Genomic DNA, 23,310 nt, shown 5'->3' with positions numbered 1-23,310 from the left:
AGTGTCTTACTGAATTTGCTATTTTCTCCCCTTACAGAATTTATATGAAAGTATTAAAAATGAGCCATTTAAGATTCCAGAAGATGACGGAAATGATTTGACACACACATTTTTTAATCCAGATAGAGAAGGCTGGCTATTGAAATTAGGTTAGTATGAGAATTGCTCATTCTGCTGTGTTGCTTTTTTGTATTTAATCCTAAATTGTTGTCCCCTTTTAGTCCATTGCTGTATAACTAATAGGAATTACTGCTAATTCAGTCCTGTTAAATGTCTCTTAATCTAAAGGCAGTACCTTTTTAAAAATGCAATTCAGTCAAAATAATGCTCTGGAGGGTGTACTTCAGAGTTAATAAGCTCTTATTTGAGTGGTGGCATATCAGAATTGAGGCATCAGCAGAAAAGGACATTTTAATCTCTTAACGTTTCCATGGCAGGGAAATAACATACTGGGTTACATTGATCCATCCCAGAAAACTGTTAAGTAATTTTCTGGACAAAATTTCAACTCAGTTTTCTGTAGAAGAAGCAAATACATTTACCTCCTAATAGTTTTATGTGTGTGTCTTTATTTTCCCATATTATTTGTGACTTTCTCTTGGTTTGGTTTGGCTATGATTTCTTAATGAGTGGTTTAAATGTGCCTTCTTGTTTTCCTTCTGGCCTATGACTATCACCTTTCTGTTCTGTGACTGGCTGTCTCTGCTTATTCTGCATTTAGGAGGTACGTACCCAATGGCTACCTGCCCTTCTTCAGTTGCTCATTTCTGCCTTGACTTTTCCTTTCTCTTTGTTGGCTTGTGTAAAGCTTGACTTTTTGGCTGAGTCATTCATCTGATCTGTATTTCCTCTGGACTTGCTGAGTAATCCAACCTTGGAGATTTCTATGCAAGTGGTCATTAGAGGAAACAAAGCTAAGCAATAGGCTTTCCAGTAAAGTAATCCAGGTCTTTTTGAGTCAGGGAACTGAAGCTAGACCTAGTTTCACCCCAAGAAAGTAAAGGACTTCTGTTCCATGTTATATTACCCTTAACTAAGATGTTACTTTAATGGTGAGCTGACTAATTTAATAATCTTATTTTAATTTGGCACCTATCAGAGTAAACATTTTTAGCTTGTAAAATTAAATAAAATGTAGCCATGGTTCAACAATGCAAAAACACCTAGGTTAAACTTTCCTTATTATACATAAAATGAAGGATTGAATTTGAAAATCTCTAAGGTCCCTTTCATTTTTTTATTCTAACACATTTGTCAATTCCCACTCACTTGGTCTTAGCCCTTTTTGTCTGGATTCATGCCTGATTGGTCAGATTGCTTTAATTTGGAGGACTGGGTCTCTCTCTTAAAATCTAGTATAAGACTGTTGAGATGGAGTGCAGGTTCTGATACTCACTCTTCTTCAGTGTCTATTTAATTTCATAGATATCTGGGAACCAGAGTGACTAATGAACTTAATAGTACCCTATATTTTTAGGACCTTAAAAAACAAACAAATCTGACTGTTAAAGTGGCACAGTGGATAGAGTGCCAGTCATGGAATCAGGAAGACCTGAGTTCAAATCCAGCCTCAGATAACTAGTCATGTGATCCATGCCATTTAACCCTCTTTCCCTCAGGTTCCTTATCTGTAAAATGAGTTAAAGAAGGAAATAGCAAACCACTTCAGAGTCCTGGACAAGAAAACCCGAAACAGGATCACAAAGAGTCAGACATTCCTGAAAAAGACTAAACAACAACAACAAAAATTCTATGGTTCATAGGAAAAGACGTAACTTAAATAGTAAGAATTAATTTGGGACCTACTTAAGGAAATTATTTATTTTCATGTAATTAGGCATTATTTTCAGGTCAGTGTTCTTGCCAGTGATTTCTCTCTAGGATGTTAGGATGACATGATAATGTCTAATGACCATAAAGACAGTTTTTGCAACTTGCTGTAAATAATTTGCTGAACTAGGAAAATTAATCTGGAATTTGAAGAACCTCATTCTTATGTAGAAGGATGGAGAGGCAACGTGGCCTTGGGAGGGAAGCTAGATTGAGAAAAGGAGGCCCGCAACCTAATGCCAACTTCATTGTTAACTAAATGCATGGCCTCAAATCAATCCACTCAGAGGAACATTATTTTGGTTTCTTATTGACTAGACAATTGCTAGTGCTGATGTTAAGCCCTCCATAAAACTGAATGGGAAAAGGTTTTTATTGCGTGCTTTCTGACCTAAGGATCCTGTTACACCAAGGAATTCTATCCTGTTTTTTAGGAATTTAATATGATACCAAAAGATTTGCTTAGTTGCACTGGATGAACTCAGGTTTTCAGTAGAGTAGAAAAGGGAGACTTAATGGCATGGGCTCTTTATAGCCTATTGGTCTTAGGGGAAATCACTTTTCTAAGCCTGATGTCAAATAAGGGTTGGCTTCCAAGGTCCCTTGCAGCTCTGGATCCTATAACTTTTTGGTAGAATGTAGATTCCTTGAGTGCAAGGATTGTTTTTTGTTTTATCTTTGTCTCTTCAGGGCCTAGGACAGTGTCTGAGCACAGAGGTAGCTAATATGTGACCTTTCTAGGAAATTATCTTTTCTGGCTCTTCTGTTACTGATTAGCAGCAGCCTCTGCTCTTCCAGGGGAATATATCGGGGCTATCTCTTCCCCTGAAACTCATTATTTTGAGGGGTTTAGTTCTTCAGTGACACCATAAAGTTTGAAGTTGAATTAGTCCATCAGTGCATATGTGTTAGATAGGTGCTGTTGGGCAATAATGTGAGACCGGAATGGGTGATATTTGGGATCTACCCAGTGCTTTCAATGATCCTACATTTCTATCTTGAACACTGCCACAAAAGCCTACCTTTGTAATGGCAACCTTCTCTTGGTGGTACCATGTGGCTGTGAATCACGGGATACCTGGGCTCAGAAGAGCCATAAATGCAGGTGATCCAAAGGGCAATGGAAACATGTGTGGTCGTTTTAAGCAGGTTGTAGTATATGCCAGTGATGATCTGTGCATAAGAAGTGACATGAGGAGCATTACTAAGGAAACAGTGGCCAGAGAAGGAGTGAGCAAGATAATGTAGCAAAGAATGGAAGCCCATGTTCACAAACTAAGAAAAGACTCAGGAGAAGGGATCCAGCACATTGGGCGAACCTGCAGTGGAAGGTTTATGGAAAGATATACCTAAGCCTTGCCCAGAAGGAGAGGGATGAGTTGCAATCCACCTCAGTGAAGACAACGCCCATACTGGTGAGGTCACAGAAGCAAGCCCCTTACCATCCCGCCTCTCACTGACTGTCCAGTTTGATCGTCCGAGAGCCGTAGCAATAGTAAGAATTATACCAGTAAAAAGAGGATTTTTTACTTAAGGGCTCCACAAGGCCACAAGTTTTCAGCCAAAAATAACTGATGCACTCTTGTTATTGTTGTTATTTTTTAAATCTCCATAATAATGGATATTTTAACATACATAGAAAGATATAGTTCTTGCTCTCAGAGTTTCCATTACAGGAAGATAAAAATATGGACGTGCATGAAGGCATTTTGCCAAATGCTTCCAAAGGGATTTCAGAAACTAAACCCAGCAATTTCTCTTTGTAAGCATAGTCAGATGTGCAGGAAATCACTTGCTTATTTCACAGATGTTACATTAGTTGATTTCATTTCAATGTCAAAATTAATTATGAAGCAGGTATCAAAGGTTTTTTGTTTTTGTTTGAAACATGACTGCTTTTCAAGGGTATGTGAGAAAAACTGTGGAGAAATTGACCTGCATCACATTTAGATATTCTAAAATCACTATTAAATGAATACTCTATTGTCAACAACCTTAAGAATTTCATTGTGATCAAAACAGACATATGGAGACTTCTGCTTGTCTGAGTGGAGCTAAAAGGAGTCAAGAAAAAAGTGTGGGTTGTGTGATGGGTCATTGTGGAAAGGAAAATCTAAAAAGAAAATTTGGAATTTGTTTTGTTTTGGTGTTTTGGATTGTTGATGTTTGAAACTAGGTCTCCCTAACTTACTCAGGCTGGAAGTGCCACAGCCCCGTCATGGGCCCAATTCTACTACTGATTAGCTGCTCCATTCCTGCCCTGGGCTCTTCCACTACTCTTTGGGCAGCCCGGTTGTCCCTTGCTCCTAGGGGCTTGTTGTGTGCTGCCAGACAGTGTAGACACCTGATCAGTGTTAGCTCACAGCAAATCAGAATGTCCAAGTTCAAGTTAGCCACCAGCCTCAGCCTCCCCAGAAGCAGGGGACTAGAGGTGGCCACCACCACTCATTTTGTTTATAAAGAAACTAGAGAAGGGCATTCACAAGCAGAGGTTCTTCTCCTTCTGTTGGGGCTCCAAGGCGATGATGATAATGATGATGATGATGTTGAAATAACAATAGCAATAATAACAAACAGTAATACTTGGTAAACCTTGTGAGGGTAGCCATCGGGTCATCAACCCCTGGTGAACCAGGGCTTTGCTCACCCAGCATGTGAAGACTGTTTCAGCCAAACAGGCGGAAGAAACCAACAAGAAGGTTCAACGGCCGAGAGGGCGACGCAGCAAAGCACTGTGGAGTGCTAGGGCATGTTGGAGCACAAAAGACAACACAGCCATCCAGTGCAACTGAGGAAGTCTCTAGGTGTAACGACTTTTCATGCCACTGGACCCAGGCTTCCAACGCCGAGAGAGTGGGACTGTCTCTGTGCATCGACTTTTCCACTTAAATCTCCTTCACGCACAAGTATCTTTGTGCACATTCATCTTTTGTGCACACTTATCTATCCTAACCCCGTCCACCCTCTTCAAGACCTGCGGCGATGGGGGAGTGGTGACGCAACAGGTGGAGGTGACCACTGGCAGTTGTAGTCACGATCCTGCACGTAGGCAGCCCACGGACCAGTGGTTGCTCGGCCCTGTAGGCAGCAGAGATGTTCGGCAGCATCCTGAGTGACTGAGCAGCCCTCTCTAGGACAGCACTGCTCATCCTAATCAAGGGAGGGGACTAGAAAAGGTGTCCCAAACATTGCCTGCCCTACAAACACCCGGTCAGCACACCGTGGCTGGTGGGTCATCCCTTTAAGCGGTCAAAATCAAAGGAAACAAAATACAAAGAAACTCCTACTAGGAGCATGGAACATCAGAACAATACTTGATAGAGAGAATACCCCAAGACCTAAGAGAACAGCTCTAATCGGTAAAGAACTGGCGCGATATAACATCGACATCGCAGCATTAAGTGAAACACGCTTACCAGAAGAGGGATCACTCAGCGAACCCACCACTGGATACACCTTCTTCTGGAAAGGTAGAGCTACAAGTGAAGACACAATCCACGGTGTTGGCCTGGCTATCAAGACTAGTTTGCTCAAACAGCTGCCAGAATTGCCTGTGGGCATCAATGAGAGGCTCATGAATATCCGTTTGCCTCTCGGCAAAGACCGGTATGCCACAATCATCAGCGCATATGCCCCTACACTGACCAGCACAGAGGAGACCATCGAGCAGTTCTACTCTGACCTGAGTGCCGTCCTGCACTCAGTGCCCACAAATGACAAGCTGATACTACTGGGAGACTTTAACGCCCGCATTGGCCAGGACCATGAAAGATGGAAAGGAGTGCTTGGCAAACACGGCATGGGCAAAATGAACAACAATGGCCTACTGCTACTCAGCAAATGCTCAGAGTTCGAACTCACCATTATGAACACTGTGTTAAGAGTGGCGAACAAATAAAAAACAATGTGGATGCACCCATGATCAAAACAATGGCATCTCATTGACTACATCATTGTTTGCCGGCGAGACAGCCAGGATGTACAGATCACCAGAACCATGAGAGGACCTGAATGCTGGACTTACCACCGATTGGTTAGAGTGACTCTTCAAATGCGCATTGCGCCTCACCATCCAAAATGCGCCCAGACAGTTCGCGTATTTTACAACATGAGTCGTCTTAGAGATCCATCTTATTTGCAAACATTCCAGTCCTGCCTGGATGACAAGCTGTCTCTCAAAGGACCACTCACTGGAAGCTCAACCGAGAAATGGAACCAGTTCAGAGATGCAGTGAAGGAAACATCAAAGGCAGTCCTAGGCCCCAAATAATACAACCACCAGGACTGGTTCGATGAGAACAACACTGCTAAGTGAAGACCTATTGAGCAAAAAGAACAAAGCCTTTATGGAGTGGCAAAATAACCCAAACACTGCTCCTAAAAAGGACAGATTCGAGTCTCTCCAAGCCACGGCACAGTGTGAGATCAGGAAGATGCAAGACCAATGGTGGGAAAAAAAGGCAGAAGAAATCCAGCGCTTTGCTGATACGAAAAACTACAAACAATTTTTCAGTGCCCTCAAGACTGTCTATGGGCCATTAAAACCCACCACCACTCCCTTGCTATCCTCTGACGGTGACACTCTCATAAAAGATAAAAAAGGCATCAGCAACAGGTGGAAAGAACACTTGAGTCAGCTTCTCAACCGACCTTCTTCAGTCAACCAAAGCGCCCCTGACCAGTTCCCCCAAAACCACACCATTGAACAACTTGATGTCCCTCCTTCAATAGAGGAAGTCCAAAAACCATTAAACAAATGAGTACAGGCAAGGCACCCGATAAAGACAGGATCCCAACCGAAGTGTACAAGGCCTTAAAGGGAAAGGTGCTTCAGGCATTCCACATAGTGCTGACCAGCATATGGGAAGAGGAAGACATGTCCCCAGAACTCAGAGATGCCTCCATCGTAGCCATATAAAAGAACAAGGTGCACAAGCATCCTGTGACAACTACAGAGGAATCTCACTACTCTCCACTGCTGGAAAGATCCTCGCCCATATTATACTCAACAGACTCTTGTCATCTGTCTCAAGAGCAGAACCTGCCTGAATCACAATGCGGCTTCCGACCAGATCATAGCACCAACGACATGGTCTTCACGGTGAGGCAAATGCAGGAAAAATGCCTTGAACAGAACCTGAGTCTCTACATTGTCTTCATAGACCTGACGAAGGCATTCAACACAGTGAACAGGGACGCATTGTGGGTGATCCTCAGCAAGCTTGGCTGCCCAGCAAAATTCATCAAACTGATCCAGCTCTTTCATGTCGACATGACAGGGAAAGTCCTGTCTGGTGGAGAGACTTCCAATCGCTTCAACATCTCCAATGGTGTGAAACAAGGCTGTGTCCTCGCTCTGGTACTATTCAACCTATACTTCACCCAAGTATTTCAACATGCTGTGATGGATCTAAATCTGGGCGTCTACATCAAATACCGATTGGATGGCTCACTATTCGACCTTCACCGCCTGACTGCAAAAACAAAGACAACAGAGAGACTCATCCTGGAAGCTCTCTTCGCAGATGACTGTGCTCTCATGGCCCACCAAGAAAATCATCTTCAAACCATTGTGGACAGGTTCTCTACCGCAACAAAACTGTTTGGCCTGACTATCAGCCTCAGCAAAACAGAGGTGCTGTTCCATCCCACACCAGGGAGGCCAACTAACCAGCCGTGCATTACAATCGACGGCACGCAGCTTTCTAACATCAACACTTTCAAGTTCCTGGGCAGCACCATTGCCAACGATGGGTCCCTAGACCATGAGATTAATGCCAGGATCCAAAAGGCCAGCCAGGCACTTGGGCGGCTGCGCTGCAAAGTCCTCTGACACAGAGGTGTAAGCACTGCGACGAAGCTCAAAGTTTATAACGCAGTGGTTCTCAGCTCGCTCCTGTACAGTTGCGAGATATGGACACTGTACCGGAAGCACATGAAACAGCTGGAGCAATTCCACCAACGCTCTCTCCGGTCAATCATGAGGATCTGATGGCAGGACCGAATCACCAACCAGGAAGTCCTCGACAGAGCCAACTCCACCAGCATCGAAGTTTTCCAAAGCCATATGAGGGTACACCGTAGATGAAAATGCACAAAGACAATTGTCATTCTCGGACACTGAGAGACTACTACTAATTCTTGGTGTTTACATGGCATCCATATGTGCTGGGCACTGTGCTAAGCATTTTTAAATTTTTATTATTATATCATTTGAGCTTCACGATAGCACTGACAGGTAGGTATTATTATTGTCTCCATCTTATAGGTGAGGAAACCGAGGCAGACTGAGGTCAAGTAACTTCCCCAGGGTCACACAGTGATGGTGTCTGAAGCTGCTTTTGAACTCAGGTCTTCCTAATTCCAGGCCCAGCACTCTACCAGCTCTATCCAGCATTCTAGTCACCAGCTGCCTCTAGGAGAACTCAGAATAGGCTCACAAACCACAACTAAATGTGGAGGGTTGGGAGTAGGAGTCACAGTGAGAAGCAAATCAATCTGGAGCCTTTGTAGGTACTATAACAGTGACATATGGAAATAGCTTCCCTGAAGTCCTGAGGCCCTCGAGGTAATTACCTAGAACTAAACTCATTTTGTTTTTTCCCTTCCTCTCTGTTGAACATCCGTCACTTCTCTCCATGAATGTGCTGTGGGCAAAGCCAGCCTTCCTCCATCCCCCTGTAGTTGGAGAGCATGAGAGAGCTTGTGAAGTGCCCCTCAGGCTCTCCCCCTCTCTTCTGCCCCCTTTCCATCTGGGAGGAGAGAGGCCCGACTTAAAGAGTTTATGCTGAGAGCACAAAACTTGGCTCCAGAATACAACTGTCACTGTCATTTATTCCAGACTTGTCTTTGCAAGGGGCCCTGAGTTTATTAGTCCTTCATGGGAGGCTCCGGGACTCATGTGTGAGTTGAGAAAAAAGGCAGAGGGAGGAGGGCGTTTTCCCAGGTTCCTGCTAGATTGGAGGCTAAGACAGGACTCAGGCCACTAATCCTCATCCTTCCCAGGCATTTATGGCATGAAGCAGGGACCAGAGAATGAAGTAGTGACTGGCTGTTGTCTGGACACTAGACCTGCCCAATCGAAGAAGAGGAAGTAGCAGATGAAGCTAGGTAGGCAAGGTAGAAAAAATGTGGGCAGCAAGTACTTGAGACAGGATAGAAGTATCATTGGAAACTTTGTTCCCCCTCCATCGCTAGAGTTGTTTTCTGATTGGTCATTGTTCACGTAGGGTTTGTTCAGGCTGAAATGCAAGGAGGGATCCCAGGTGATGTTTCCTCATCCAGAACCTTAGACTTCTGTCTTTTTCTCTCTCTTTCCTTCCCAGATGCCTTTTATATAGTAGAGCTGCACAATTAAGCCCACCCAGTTCTGTGTCCTAGCCCAGGAGAATAAACTCCATTTCTTTGGAGGGTGTCAACCTCAAGCCACCAAATCAGCGCTTATGGTGCAGAGACTTCAGAGCAGAGCCAGGCCTGGGTGCTCATTTGGCTTTCTACCTCTTTGCCCTTCCTTTCAAGCCTTTTCCCCTAGCCAGCATCTTCTCTTTCATTCCTCTCCCCCTGTCTCTGTTTAAGCATTGCAACACTTGCTTCTGCTTGCTTCTCGTCCATATACCTCACCAACTCAAGATTCATACATTACAGCCATAGTCACCATGCAATGATTTGTGGCTTAAGCCACCGAAAGGTTACTGCCAGTTCTAAAGAACTCTTCCTTCTGTCAAAAAAAATGCATGTTAGAAGCAGTGGGATGAAAGGTGGGACACGCCTACCCCACTCTTTTGAAGACATGGGAGGCAACATTGCCTATGTTTTCAGAGTTTTTTGATGTTTTACTGATTTTTTTCTTTTAACAGATGTCATTTGTTATATAAGATGACTCTTAGGGGGAGAAGGAATACTGGGAGAAATAATGGTGACAAAAATGAAAGATCAATACAATTTTATTTCAAAAAACGAAGTGGGACTCATTTGGCCATCTGCCTAATGTTGAATAAAAGTGGTTTGTTTGTTTTTTTTAAGTTGGATAAGTGAAATCAACAGATAAATTATGCCCAGTTGTAGAAATACTAAGATTTAGAGAAATGATTTACTAGGTCTGATAATTCCGGTTAAGGGGATAATTATTTTTTAAATTTATTCCATTTTATTTTCAGGTCCACATTCTCTCCCCTCTGCCTTGTCTCCCCTGCCCTCACTGGGGAAGAAAAATAAAACCTGTCGCAAACATGTATAGTCAAATAAAACAAACTGGCCATATCCAAAAAAGAAGCTGCATTTCAAGTTAAGGGGTTAATTGTTAATGAACTATGCAAGTTCTGCTTAAAATATTTTGTAATGAGGTAACAACCCTGATATAACAAAATTAAGACTAGTAAATCCAGAAGCAGTTAGGTGACTCAGTAGATAGACTGCCAGGCGGACCTGGATTCAAATGTGACCTTAGACCTAACCTGTGTGACCCTGGGCAAGTCTCTTAATCCCAAATTACCTAGCTCTTATTACTGTTCTGTCTTAGAATTGATATGGAATGTAAAATATTAATTCTAGCACTAATAAGTTAAAAAAACAAATCTAAGTTGAACAGGCAGTGACATCCTTCTAGTCATTTTGGTGTAAGAAAATGAAATCAGATCATGAGGATGGGATTGTTCCCATGTAAGGATAAAAAAAAAATTGTAAAGGATTACCCACCCCAAGCCCAAACAGGGCAGTGAGGAATGAAAACCAGTGGCTGAGACTTGAGAAAGATCCACATTTGGAAGACTGCACAAACCTTTATTTTCAGCGTCCTTCAATGCCCCTGCCCACTGAGACAGGTGAAGGTGAACTCAGCCCGTAGCGTTTCTACAGCTCATTAACCCTTGTGAAAACTAAATTCACTGGATGAGGTTCCAGCACTCAACTGGGTTTATAAGCTAATGTTTCACTTGCATGGCAGGCTGGACTTAGCTGATTCTATGTTTTTATAGGTGGGAGAGTGAAAACCTGGAAGAGACGGTGGTTCATTTTGACAGATAATTGCCTCTATTATTTTGAATACACAACAGTGAGTATGGTTTGAAGGCAGTTGAATTCTCTTTCCAACAGTAACAGTAATCTCTTCCATCACACTCTGCTTTGAGAACCAGTCGCGATTTCAAATGAGTAAGAAAATGCTCTTGTATCTTGTAGGATAAGGAACCCAGAGGAATTATCCCTTTGGAAAACCTCAGCATCCGAGAAGTAGAAGATCCCCGGAAACCTGTAAGATATCTCTTGAAAATTTGACTTTTAGTGAACTCGATAATAAACTTTGAAGTAAGTTCTCAGCGGGTTCATATCCTGTTTTTACGGACCCATCTTTCTCTCCTGTATCTTGTCTTTTTTCCAGAACTGTTTCGAACTTTATAACCCAAGCCATAAAGGACAGGTCATAAAAGCCTGTAAAACAGAGGCCGATGGGAGAGTGGTGGAAGGCAACCATGTTGTGTACAGAATATCTGCTCCAACCCCAGAAGAGAAGGAAGAGTGGATCAAATCAATCAAGTGAGTAATGGGCAGAAGATAAAAACCCCTGAAAGCCTTTGTTCCTCCATTTTTGGACAGGCGTTTTAGGGAGGATGGCCTGGGAAGGAGAGCGAGTGTTCAGCACCTAAAATCTAAACTGCATTGGTCTGCTTATTCATAGACTTCTTCAGGAGTCTGTTCAAGTTTCTTTTCTGTTCACGTTTTAAAACTTGAGTTTTTCTTCTAGGTCCACCTCCCATTGTAATGAAAGAGTGAATGTTTGTTTGTTAAACTACCCCTGACCTGATAGACTTTTCCTCTTTCCCTTCACCAGAGCAAGTATCAGCAGGGATCCCTTTTATGATATGCTGGCAACAAGGAAGAGAAGAATTGCCAATAAGAAATAGCACTTTGCTGTTTGAGCAGTGATTCACCCAAGTTCCATTTTAAGGGGAGTATAAAACCAAGAATATGAGCAGGTAAAATTTCTTTTAAAACTCTAGGGGAAAAAAAACTGATCAAAGGGCAGTCCCACCTCTGCCATCGGAGTACAGATGATGCAGAAAACTTCCTGCAAGATCTTACTAACCAGGAGACAAGTACTTTAAACATAATACTACAGACGACTTCCCAAGGAGGAATGTATGGGAATTGAATGAACTAACCAGAAGACATGGAAGCCTTATGTATGCTTTGGATTTTCAATAACTTGGAGAAAATAATCAGGCCAATAGACATGATATATTTGCCCCTTCCTGTTTATTGAGCATATTGCCCAGGATGGGAGATATTAGAAAATATTGTTCTTATGATTTTTAGACAGTCTGAATTCTTTGTATTACAAGCCACCAGAACTGGTGTACATACAGTATGCTCCAGAACTTGTTTTCTCTATGTGAAGACCTTCATGCCAACACATATGTACAACACGACCATTAGCGGCAACGCAAATCATTCCAAATTCAATTGTTTGATAGAAAAAAAAAAGCCACCACTTTTTTATTTAGAACTTTTTTCCTCAGATATATAGGAATATAGCTTTTATATACCTTTTTATATTCTGAAATTATAATGAAATAAACTTTTACTTTCTAACAATAGTATTTTTAGAATGGCAGCTATAAATTTAATTTAACTCCTGGGCACAAGTACAATGTGCACTGAAAATATGCAGCTCCCAAAGGTAAGGGCTTTGGAAAAGAAGGAAAAAACAGAAGTGGTAGCTGTAGATAGTGGAAGTGGTGTCAAGGCTATGCTTCCTGTTGCCATAGAATAACGGAATTGGAGGAGGCCTAAGGTAGAAGGCAGTATTATCCTTTTATCAAGATCCTTAATTGGAAAAGGACTAAATTCCTGTGGGGATGGCTGGGCATATGGAACGTAGAAGAGATATCTAGGAATCTCTTAAAGAACTTTTAGTATCCGGGGAAAGTCTTCCTTAATAGAGTCTAAATCTCTCAGACCAGAAAACAATTATTTGGCTTTAATTTGCCCCAGCTTTAATTAAATATGAAAGCTATTAGTAAACAATGTAGAGGTGAGACAGAAAGGGGAACCTTTCCCTTCTAACCTTAGCTGAGAAGGTGCCTTAAACTTTTATGTGGCATTTTTTGCCCCACAAGTGTTTTCTAAAAAACAATTTATCAATGGTAAGGATTTATGCCCTGGGCTGTTGGTACTGTATTTGCTGATTCTCAGAAGAGGGAAATGCTCCAAACAGAAATATGTCATACCTGTATCTGACTGGCCACAGGGAACGTGTTCTCTGCTCTTTGCACTAGAAAATCTCATGGTGACACAGTATTGTTTTGATTCCGTGACCTTTCAAGGACATGACCAAATTCCTTACGAGAATGAACTAGAAATCATTTGTGAACCCTCTTTCCTCTCCATCACACCTTTAGGCATATTTTGAGATATTTAATGTTCCGTCGTAGGCGGGACAAATCAAACTGTGGGGCAAATACATAACTTAAAAGTATAAGTACACGTTTTTAGATTTTCTCAATTGCATGGCACTGAAGTTGGTTTGTTTGTTTTAAACAGTACAAATTACAAATCCATCAGCTACTTTCATGAAACTTTGGAAGTTCCTTAGTGCAGAATTTTTTTTAGAGATTTTATACTCAGCCTCACAAAACAGCACAGATGATGATAATCACAGATATAAATTAGAGGCAGAGGGGTGGGTGCTAGGTGGCACAGGTATATTTCAGCCTTGAATGACAAAGAAAATCAAAACTACCAAAGCCTATGATACAAATACAAAGGTATAAGGCTATAGTGGCTCCACATTTAGATTGGGGCTGGTTAATAGAGATTTCTTTTCTAAATCTAATTTTATCTATTTCAATGACTACACACATTTTGATGCAGGATGGATTGTTCTCCATAGGAGTTATAGGAATAGTCCCTCTAGGAATATGAATATGTTGATTTGATTTTCGATGATGACATTGTTCTTGGTGTTATTTCCTCTTTCACAAATGAAAAGTAGAAACCAGGTATTTTTTCCAACCAGAAAACTTGCTAAATTTGTCTCACCTGCACAGGCTGTTATGTAGGCATAGGATACAGGGCACAGGTAGTTTTTGTTACTTCCTACTGCAAAGTCTAAGTCAGGGAAAGACCTTAAATTTCGATTTCACTTTTTTATGCCTTTATTAAACACAAAATGGTGGAAGTATTTGCTTATATAACATAGATTATGATGGTGCCACCAAGGCTTGATGATTGTGTGGAGGCATTAGAAGGGGAAAAGGCAACATGGAAGAGAGGATGGCATCCAGAGGTGTCTAAAATCATTGTTATTCTTGTCAGTCAAATCGATGTTTCCAGGCTTGTGGACCTCTTAAATGGTACCATGTCTATAGCAAAACTGAAATTTTCAGAAAGACAAGTGGTGCCCACCTCAAATCTCCCTCATCGGTGCACATGCGAGAGCCACATGGAAAACACAAGGCTAAATATAGCTAATGAAGATTGATTCTAGAAACACGAATCGGCCTAGGATCCTCAGGCGATTTCATGATTCATTTTCCTGAAAACCTTGAGCACTTAATTTTCCATGCTTTCTCTCTTACTTCTTAGAACTGTTTTTAAAAATTAGTCCTTGGTGCAGGCGTGGGCAGCTCTCTTTTCTGGTTTTGACCTCACAACCAGGTTGGGAAAAGGAAAGCATGAAGCCTTATGAAAGTACATGTGTTCTTTTGCCATAGTAGTTTATAAGAGGATTTTACCGACGTGGATGTTTACATGGGAAATTAGAGTAACTTCTATAACTAAAATTATGTTGTGATAGCAAAAAAAGTAGCAGACTTCTCTGCATTAAAAAGACCAAGACATCAGCAGTAGTTAGCTTATTTCTCTCCTTCATCCCACCTTTCAGTGTAGGCCACAAGATTGTGTTGTACTTAAGAGTTGTTAATTTGCCACCAAAGGTGTTCTGTTGTTTTAAATGTTGTGACAGTATTAGCAGGGATGGAAATAAGGCCAACAATTCCACTAAGCCATCAATTAAATTAGGCTTCTCAAGGAGCAAGGCACCTCAGTGTCTACAGGGGGAAAGTGGCTGAACTCTAGGCCAGACAAGGTACTGTTGGCAGGGGGGGTGAGGTCCCCTTCTCCCCAGTTTGGAGCAACTCTTTTAGGCTCTGGTTGTAGACCTCTTGAGCCCTTTCCCCCTAAGGTGGTGCCATGACTTTTTTTTTTTTAAGCTGAGCCCAGGGAAGCAGTGAAGTATTTTTCCCTCCCCTCCATCCCCCAAATCAGTCTTCCTCCTTCTCTCCCAGTTGCTTTCAGGGCTTGCATTCTGCCCCACTCCTGGCCAAAGACTGAAAATTTCCTTCAGGGACAATAAGGAGGATGGGGTAGTGGGTACACAGCCATGGACCCTGACACTAGGTAATAAGCAGCTTCTGTTGCACTTCTCATCCCTGTCACCCCTGTCCCCGTGCCCCTGCCAAGTTTGGCTGCGGTTAGAAACAGATCTCAACCCAGGGAACAGTAGAGTTTAGAAAGCTTTTCTCTTCAGCTCAGCTGGCCTGACTACAGTGCAAGGTAACCAAGCTCTTAGACAAGTCAGCTCTTCTCAAAGGTCACAAACTTTTTTGAGCAGTTTAACATATGTGGTACCAAACTGGGTCAAAATAGAAGTTATTTATAGATGGAGCAGCGTTTCATGCTTCATGTAAAGCAATGCATATTTTTAAAGTTCTAAATGCATATATCTAAATAGATATGCTTGCTGAGAAGTTAGGTCTGTTGTAGACCAGAAGCTACAGTTATAATTTGTGAATTATCAGTTTCTTATATTTTCTTGGAAAACATTTCTATTTACAATGAAATATAAAGTTGATATGTAAATAATGTACAGATATGTATTGAATTTTGAAGTGTTTGTTACTCGGTGTACAACCACAATCTGCATGAAGAAACATTCTATATCAATTCATAATATTTTGTTGTAAAATGGACAGGATTGTTGTATGGCTGTAAAACCCTATATATGAGTCACTTAAAATAAAAGTCAAAAGTATTATTAAACCCAAGTGTCTTAAGATTTGATTCTTTTGATTGATAGAAAACTTAACAACAGGTAAGTCCCCTTTGATCATCATTTGCTTTACCTTTGCTAATTCTCTCAGATGGAAGGTTTAGCCCTGATAGAGCAAACTAGCCATATATATTTAATATATTATGATATTTAATATAGTCTGTTTTTCCCTCTCCCTCTTCTCTAAATCTAAGCTGAGTGGGTCACAGCCACCCGTTTATTTAAAACTTAATGCTGGGGCAGCTAGATGGCTCAGTGGATTAAGAGCCAGGCCTAGAGATGAGAGGGAGGTCTTTTGAGTTCAAATCTGGCCTCAGATATTTCCTAGCTGTGTGACTGGGCAAGTCACTTAACCTCGATTGCTAGCCCTTACCAAACTGATGCTTAGAGGGAGGGAAAGTATTAAAAAAAAAAACAAAAACAAAACCCAACCAAACCAAACAATGCAACCTAGGAAAGAGTTAAGAGAAGTTCACAGAAGCAAAGCTAGCAGAGCTTAAAAAAACACACAAACAAGCTGTTTTGACTTTGCTGTATTTTATATACTATATAAATTTTACATGCTATATATTTACAGTGGGGCAAGTGCTTTTATAATCTTTAAAAAAACAAAGATCAAACTTTAGACATCTCTGAACAACACAGACTGTATAAACCATACAGATTATTCAGATATAAACTGTATTAAATACAGTTTTCCCCACTCCATCTCCTGATGCAGGACCAGTGAATTATAAGTATATCACAGTTTGATAGCATTTCCATATTAAAAATAAAATCACAGTATGAATTTGTCTGTAACTAGAAACTTTAAGGGACCAAACTGACAACTCAGACTCCAATATTGTATAGTCAAGACAAGTGACTGTATAAAAAAGTGTTATGTAATAAAAACATACTGTAGGCTTTACAAATAAAGTTTGGGTTATACATTCATAATGTAAATGCTCATCATAACTGGTAAATTGATTGGTGTGTTTCCACAAAGTTCAGAAACAGAACTTGTCTATAAAATACATCTTCAAATCTTGAATACAACTAAAATGTGAAGCAAATTAGTTTCTAGTATCAGACATCACAGAAAACAGAGAGCTCTCTCTCTCAAAATTCTAGGTAAGAGCTTGTGAATTTTTAAATAAGTCTTTAAATTAAATATACACAGTTTTTTTCTTCTTTTCTTCCCTTCCCCACTTCCCTCCCACCCCCTCCTTTTTAAATAATTCCATGGTTTCCTGGCTTGGTCTTGCACCAGATGTCTAACTTGGAGTAACATTACATGAAATACAAGTAATCAACCTGAGTCTGTAATTAAGCAGCATTTGAGATGTTCTATTCCAGGGCATTATTTTCAATGTGATTATATACACGGTATTTTACAACGGTCAGCAGTTGTAGAAAGTTTTCATCCATTTGGATTAAGGGTAATTAAGAAAAAGTCTCAAGGTAAAAATTAAAAAAAAGTTCTTCCATGGTAAAATCCTGTACAGTATTTACTGAAGAAGCACCACTTATGGATTTGAACAGTTAATCATTTTCTATATTTATAAATATAATTTAAGCTGTGTTGGGGATGGCTTCAGTTGAACACTCTGAATCTGAAAGACAAGATATACTGTAGATGTTAGTCATTCCAAAGACAGGAAGTTTGAGAAACAAAGAGCTTAGTTGGCTTAACATCAGCTCTCTCTTCTTAATACTAATGACTTATTCATGTGGTTTTTCATTCAGAAAGATCCCAAAAGACTTGGAGGAAGCTTTCCTCGTTCACCCTTCTTATCCGTGATGACGAAACACAAGCCTAAGTTTTAGACAAAGAAAATGGGTGACTTGAATGGCCCTAGGTCCATGCCTCCCTTCTTAACATCTCTATGGGCAAGTCTACCATCCTTTTGAATAAAGGGATGGGAACATCACCACTTCCCTGTTATTCTCGTGCCCCCCTCCCTTGTACTTTTACTCCCATTTATTCCCCTCCCCCCCCTCAATCTCAGACCCAGGAACAGTGAACATTTACCAAGTGATTTATACACAATCTGATTTTATTCATACAGTAGCCCTGGGGGAGAAGTGCTACATGTATTTATCACCCCTATTTTATAGATAAGTAAACTGAGATTTAGAGAGTAAATTTTGAGGCCTCTTTTAGTATCCCTAGAACTTAGCACAATTCCTGGCAGGTAGTAGGCATTTAGCCAATCTTTTTAAAAATTTGATTTGATGTGATTCAGAGACTTCTCTAAGGCCATATAAGTAGAAGCCCTGAGGTGGGACCCAGGCCAAAATGCAGTCTTCTATCTAATATGATTCTCTATGTTGTGAAAATTTTTGAGGCATCTTTCAAATGCCTCCAAAGAGGTAGTACATACAAATGAATGTCTATAGATCTTTGCACTTAAATATCTGAAAAATCTTTCTCTTGGACCAGGGTTTGAAATTTGATTTCCTAGTTAGGATTAGATGTTCTCTTTTTAGTCTAAATGCTAACTTCTAAGTGGGTCATAAGTCATAAGTACTGATGAGCTGCCAAGAATTCTAACTGTTCTGTAAGGAAAAAGGCCCCCAAATATCCCATTTTAACATGTGTTTAAATTCTGGAAGAGCTCTTTTTTATCATCCTAACCATCAGGCAGATTTGGGTAAAATTCACTTTTCTCCTTTCTCATTAGCTCATGGTTTAAATTTTGATTTATGAAAGCTCTATCATCTGGGAAATTCAAGTATCACCACCTTCCCACCCTTACACTAAGATCAAAACCAGAGTTGAGGATTGAAACACAAAACTGAGCTCTACTGCCATCCAGTGCTTCTAGAAAATCTAACAGCTGCCGGGGGTGAGGGTGGGGGGACACGGGGGGTTCCTTACAACAACTCAGTCTCTGGTTGAGAAGTGCTAACCTAGATGTATTAGGGTTTACAAGGATGCTGCCTGTGGGTCTAACGGGTGATCCATTTCTCTAAGGGACAGTTTTCCCTGTGACTGCCAATGTCCACTTCTTGAAAATTCAGTGGAGAAAAGGGAATGAACTAGTTTCTACTCATTGCCTTTTTCTGGCCTTAAAAGATTTGGTAATCTTGTAAAATGGGTAAAATTTTTTGCCATAGTTATACCTAATTAAAAAGGCAGCTCCCTCAGACCTCATTTTTGGCAACTCTTATCATCTGCCTTTTCCTAAGGTCATAGTAAGAGTATAACAGCTCACACAGTGAAATAATGAATAAAATGAATACCGCCACCTGGGCTACTATAATCTTCAGAGTCACAAGAACTACAGCCTTCCTCATTATAGCTCTATTTTTGTTCATTTCAAGACAAATAGCCATATACAAATACGAAAACGGCTTACCGGTAACTAGTGTATTTTTTCTTTTGAGGATGAGTTTTCATTCACCTAGGAAAAAGTAGGGGGTAGGAAACATTTTTATAATTTGGTTTTATGAAGACTTAGTCACCCATGTTACACATTTATGTGCAGTGATAACATTTTTCAATCAATCACCTAGCATAATGTTAGCTGTAGTAAATAGACCCTTTAAGACTTTAAACAAGTAGTTACTGACAATTAATAATCTATTTTATAAAACAATTAATTTATTTCCTCTTTCAAAAAATCCACAAAAGCTAAAAATCAAAACTTTTGCTGGATGGTTTAGTGAGTTTGGAACCAAAATTTGATGCTCCCCATGGAAGGACAGAATATGCATTTCAAATACCAAATTGTAATAGCACAGATCCCAGATCAAAAGTCATTCATCACAGAATCAATTTAATGTACTCAAGAGAAAGATTCAAAGAAGAAGCGCAAAAATGGTCTAAGTGCCAGGATGAAGGGCTTAAAAAAGCCTGAAAGGTAGATAGCAAGAAAGAGAAGGTCCGTTCCTCAGCACAAAGAAAAATCTGTGTCACTGCAAGGCCCAAATTGGCAAGATTCTCTTCCCTGGTCCGGAAAGGACCAGAAAAGGCGCACAGGTGTCAGTCTGTGTTTCTACCTAATGTTCTTGGCTACAAACCATATCACCAGTTGCAATTAGATTAAGAATAATATAAGATTAACATCTTACAAGAAATGCAAAATTTTTCCTTTTAAAATGCTCTGATCCATGCTACTAAATAAGAAACAAAATATTTTTGTTAGTATTTCAACATACTTTCCATCTAGATTCATCTGTACTTGTAGAACTGTCATCCAACTGTTTACTGGAAACCTTCTGACTGTAGTCCTTATGAGAGGGGAGGCCTTTAGCTGAAACATGAACATTTTTACATTGGTGTAGAATTCCTTTAAGTCAGTGACATGATAAGCAGATGAACAAACTCATCTCCCTGTTTCCTGTTTAAGAGTGGCATACTAAATCACGGGCAAGAAAGGAATCAAATGAGTTCCCTGATCACTAACATTTTCCATTTTAATATAAACTCAGCAATTAAGTTTGTTTTTAAAAGAAAAAAATTCTGCTTCAGCCTTCATTTTTCAGCTAGAGATTTTGGTCTGCCATATGCACTCCATAAACATCTTTGTAATAATCCCCTGGAAGCATCTTCCCAGGAGAAGTTACAGTGAATTTTCTGTATATTATGTCCTGGTCCTCTGTAAATGATGTAATGGGTTTGGTTTTTAGTTTTTGTTTTTTGTTACTATCCTTTACATTGTATTATTACTCAGTGATCAAATCCTCCTAACTAGACTGCTAATGGTCCTCTTTGAGCACAGAGAAATATGTCTTCTATTGATTTTGCAACAATCCCCCAGATCCCATTCCTGGCACACAAAGCACAGAGTACAGTAACAAATCCATCTGTGGTACGACTGAGAACAGAAAGAAAGCAAAAAAGCCTTTGAGCAGCCAAAATAGTTATCACAAAGTTCATGCATCTTGCTCATGGAGAGGTACCTCAGGCCCATACTTGAGCCTATTTATTGTCAAATTACATATACTGTCATTCTAACAAGCTTCATTATATGGTTTCTAAGCCACCACAGAATAGAAGCAGCAACTTAAAAGGGGGTAAAGTGGGTGTTACAGGTAGTATTGACAATATCAAAAAGAGGAAGCTAATAGCATGGAGAAAAGGAAAAAATGTAACAAGCAGATACAGGAAATAAAAAAGCACAACAATCTGGGTCCATTAATATAGCAGCAAATAACTCTAGCTACCTCAAGAGGCCCTGGTGGCATCACTGGAGTACACAGCACACTATCATTAATTGATGTTCCTAATGACAGTTTGCTGTCATCACAAAATGGTTGAAACATTGGTTACTATGCTTTGGCAGCACTGCTAAGAGAGCAGGCTTTGAAACCAGGAAGATCTCTAGGTTCAACTTCTGCCTCTAACTGGCCTTGAGCAAATCCCATGAACATCCCAGGGCTGTAGGTAACTGAAAACCGTATGTTGCAGAGAAGGTGCCAACCAGCTTTGGTGGCTTAAGTTTGGACATGAAGGAGTTCTCTGCTCCATTGAAATCACAGATCTCATTCCTACTGTTAATTCCTGTCAAGGTGGCAAGGCAGTATGTAATCCATATACGTCAGAAGAGGGGTTCTTCACCTTTTTGTGTAATATGGACCCCTGGGGCAATCTATTGAGGCCTCTGGATGCCTCTTTAGAATAATTTTTTAAAACTCATAAATGAAGGAAATGATAAATTTCAGTTAGAGATTAGTGAAAAGAAAGATGTATTTTTTCCTATCAAAGATCACAGACCCCAGATTAAAACTTCTACTTTAGAAGAACTGCATAAAATAGAGCTAAAATTTTGGAAATTTTTGGTATTTTAAAGGGGTAGACCTTCAGCTTATCTGGAAACATCTTTTATTGAGAAGTATTCAGTCCCTGAAGGTTTTGTATAGCTGAAGTTTTGCTACACATGAATTTTCAATAAATGCTTGTGGTTTAGGAGTGAAAAGAAACCATACACACAGCAACTATATTATATTGTACAATTCGGCAACAGGTTAAAAATCACAAAAGAAGACTCTCTTCCACGGAAAACAAATCTGGTGTGGCAAATAGGCCAGTGAGCTAAAGTAGGCCATTCTGACAATGGGCGCTATCATGTGGCATAAGACCTGTAAGAGTTTAAGGAACCTGAGGCTATAATTCTTGGTTCAAACCCCAAAGCAGTAATCTACCAAAGATATAAAGTCCAAAGAGTAACAGGTACAATAGTAATTCCAGTAATCAGGAAGGGGAAAAAAAAACCATACAAGAACACTGACCACAGGCTTAAAGCAATTTTTCAAAGGCCAATAGCATTGCCAAATCATTCTGTCTTACCCCTCTCTACCCACTCCCCTCCCCCAGTGACTTAGTTGAACACACATGCTCACATGACAGCTATACATAGGCACGAATATAATGATGTGCTCCTTTTTACAGCTAAGTTATAATCTAAGGAAATGTTACTCCAAAGAACTGTTTTATTTCGATGGTTATTCATTTAACACTATTGCTATAGCACCAGGAGTTGTTAAAGAAAGCACAGGAATGACTGAAGAAGGTGAAGAGCCTTCTACTAGCCCACATTATGAAAAGCAACTATTTCGTTTTTCTAGACCTATTAAATGTCAAGTCATACAGATATCTACACAAGCATTGCCTAAATAGCTACACACTTTAATTTAAAATAAAATTCTTCATTCTTAACTCCTAATGTTTCCCCTTACCCTGGCCATACTCAGCTGGGTGACATTTATGATCCTGGCTTTCCATTCTTAAGTGTTTGGTTTTCTCAGGGTGATCATCATCTTCCTCGTGAGAAAGTTTATTAAATTTCTGGTAGTCCTCAGATGGCAAGCCATCTTTGATGGGAGATTTGTCCTTTTTCTCCCAAGTTTTGTTATCAGTCTCAGAGCAGGAAATTTTGAGTACATGAAGATCTGAATGTTCAATATAGTCCTCTGATTTTTTTGCATGTTTCTTCTTTTTCTTCTTCTTCTTTTTGTGTTTGCGAAGGTCAGCTTTGGAGTTGACTACAGAAAGATCCAATTCCTGATGATGCCTGCAGGAATTAAAAGTTAGAGTGAAAAACAAAACCAAAAACAACAAACCCCCAAAAGAGCCGGGTGTGTTAACAGTGCTCTACCTTATTAAGGACACTAGCCGAATTTAGTGGTTGCATTAAATGTGCTTTCATAATGATAATTTAAGAGTTAACTGGGATAGATAAGGTAGTCCGTCTGCTAGGTACACCAAATGCAACTACCAAAAAAATCTGATTTTCTTCATCTTTGGTTACTAATGTTCTATGCCTGACAAAATTCACTCTACCAAAGATTTTGATGCTTTTTCTTAAAATGAAAAGTAACAGAGAAGACAGCACTGAAGGCTGTTTTGCTTAAAGCTTCAGGTATGTCCAAAAGCATTCTTTTAATACTATTTCACTCTTCCCATCTGCCTGCCATTGTTGTGATTATCTCTTTATAAGATTTCAAAT

The 23,310-nt window shown here is 40.2% G+C and overlaps 2 protein-coding genes across 9 annotated transcripts in view; one reads left to right on the top strand and one right to left on the bottom strand.

Moving 5' to 3' along the window:
* The window catches only part of CYTH3 (cytohesin 3), a 164,248-nt gene extending 148,384 nt beyond the window's left edge, over window positions 1-15,864 (top strand). For both annotated transcript variants that reach the window (XM_007498259.3, XM_056804361.1), the window contains exons 9-13: window positions 38-149; window positions 10,803-10,879; window positions 11,005-11,076; window positions 11,204-11,358; window positions 11,654-15,864. In XM_007498259.3, coding sequence (XP_007498321.1) covers window positions 38-149; window positions 10,803-10,879; window positions 11,005-11,076; window positions 11,204-11,358; window positions 11,654-11,726 — 489 coding nt within the window. In that variant the 3' untranslated portion in view covers window positions 11,727-15,864. The remainder of the gene's footprint in view (window positions 1-37; window positions 150-10,802; window positions 10,880-11,004; window positions 11,077-11,203; window positions 11,359-11,653) is intronic.
* Window positions 15,865-16,392: 528 nt separating this feature from the next.
* The window catches only part of USP42 (ubiquitin specific peptidase 42), a 114,849-nt gene continuing 107,931 nt past the window's right edge, over window positions 16,393-23,310 (bottom strand). For 4 of the 7 annotated variants that reach the window (XM_056804351.1, XM_007498262.3, XM_007498263.3 and 1 more), the window contains 4 exons: window positions 22,541-22,875; window positions 20,021-20,115; window positions 19,219-19,263; window positions 16,393-17,469 (listed from right to left, as the gene is read on the bottom strand). In XM_056804351.1, coding sequence (XP_056660329.1) covers window positions 19,225-19,263; window positions 20,021-20,115; window positions 22,541-22,875 — 469 coding nt within the window. In that variant the 3' untranslated portion in view covers window positions 16,393-17,469; window positions 19,219-19,224. The other 3 variants (XM_016423891.2, XM_056804352.1, XM_056804353.1) reach the window with 3 other exon arrangements.

The sequence above is a fragment of the Monodelphis domestica genome, chromosome 7, assembly GCF_027887165.1.
Source record: "Monodelphis domestica isolate mMonDom1 chromosome 7, mMonDom1.pri, whole genome shotgun sequence".
In the NCBI taxonomy this organism is placed as follows: Eukaryota; Metazoa; Chordata; class Mammalia; order Didelphimorphia; family Didelphidae; genus Monodelphis; species Monodelphis domestica.
Note: the sequence above shows the minus strand (reverse complement) of the source record. Positions and strands in the feature narration are given on the sequence as shown.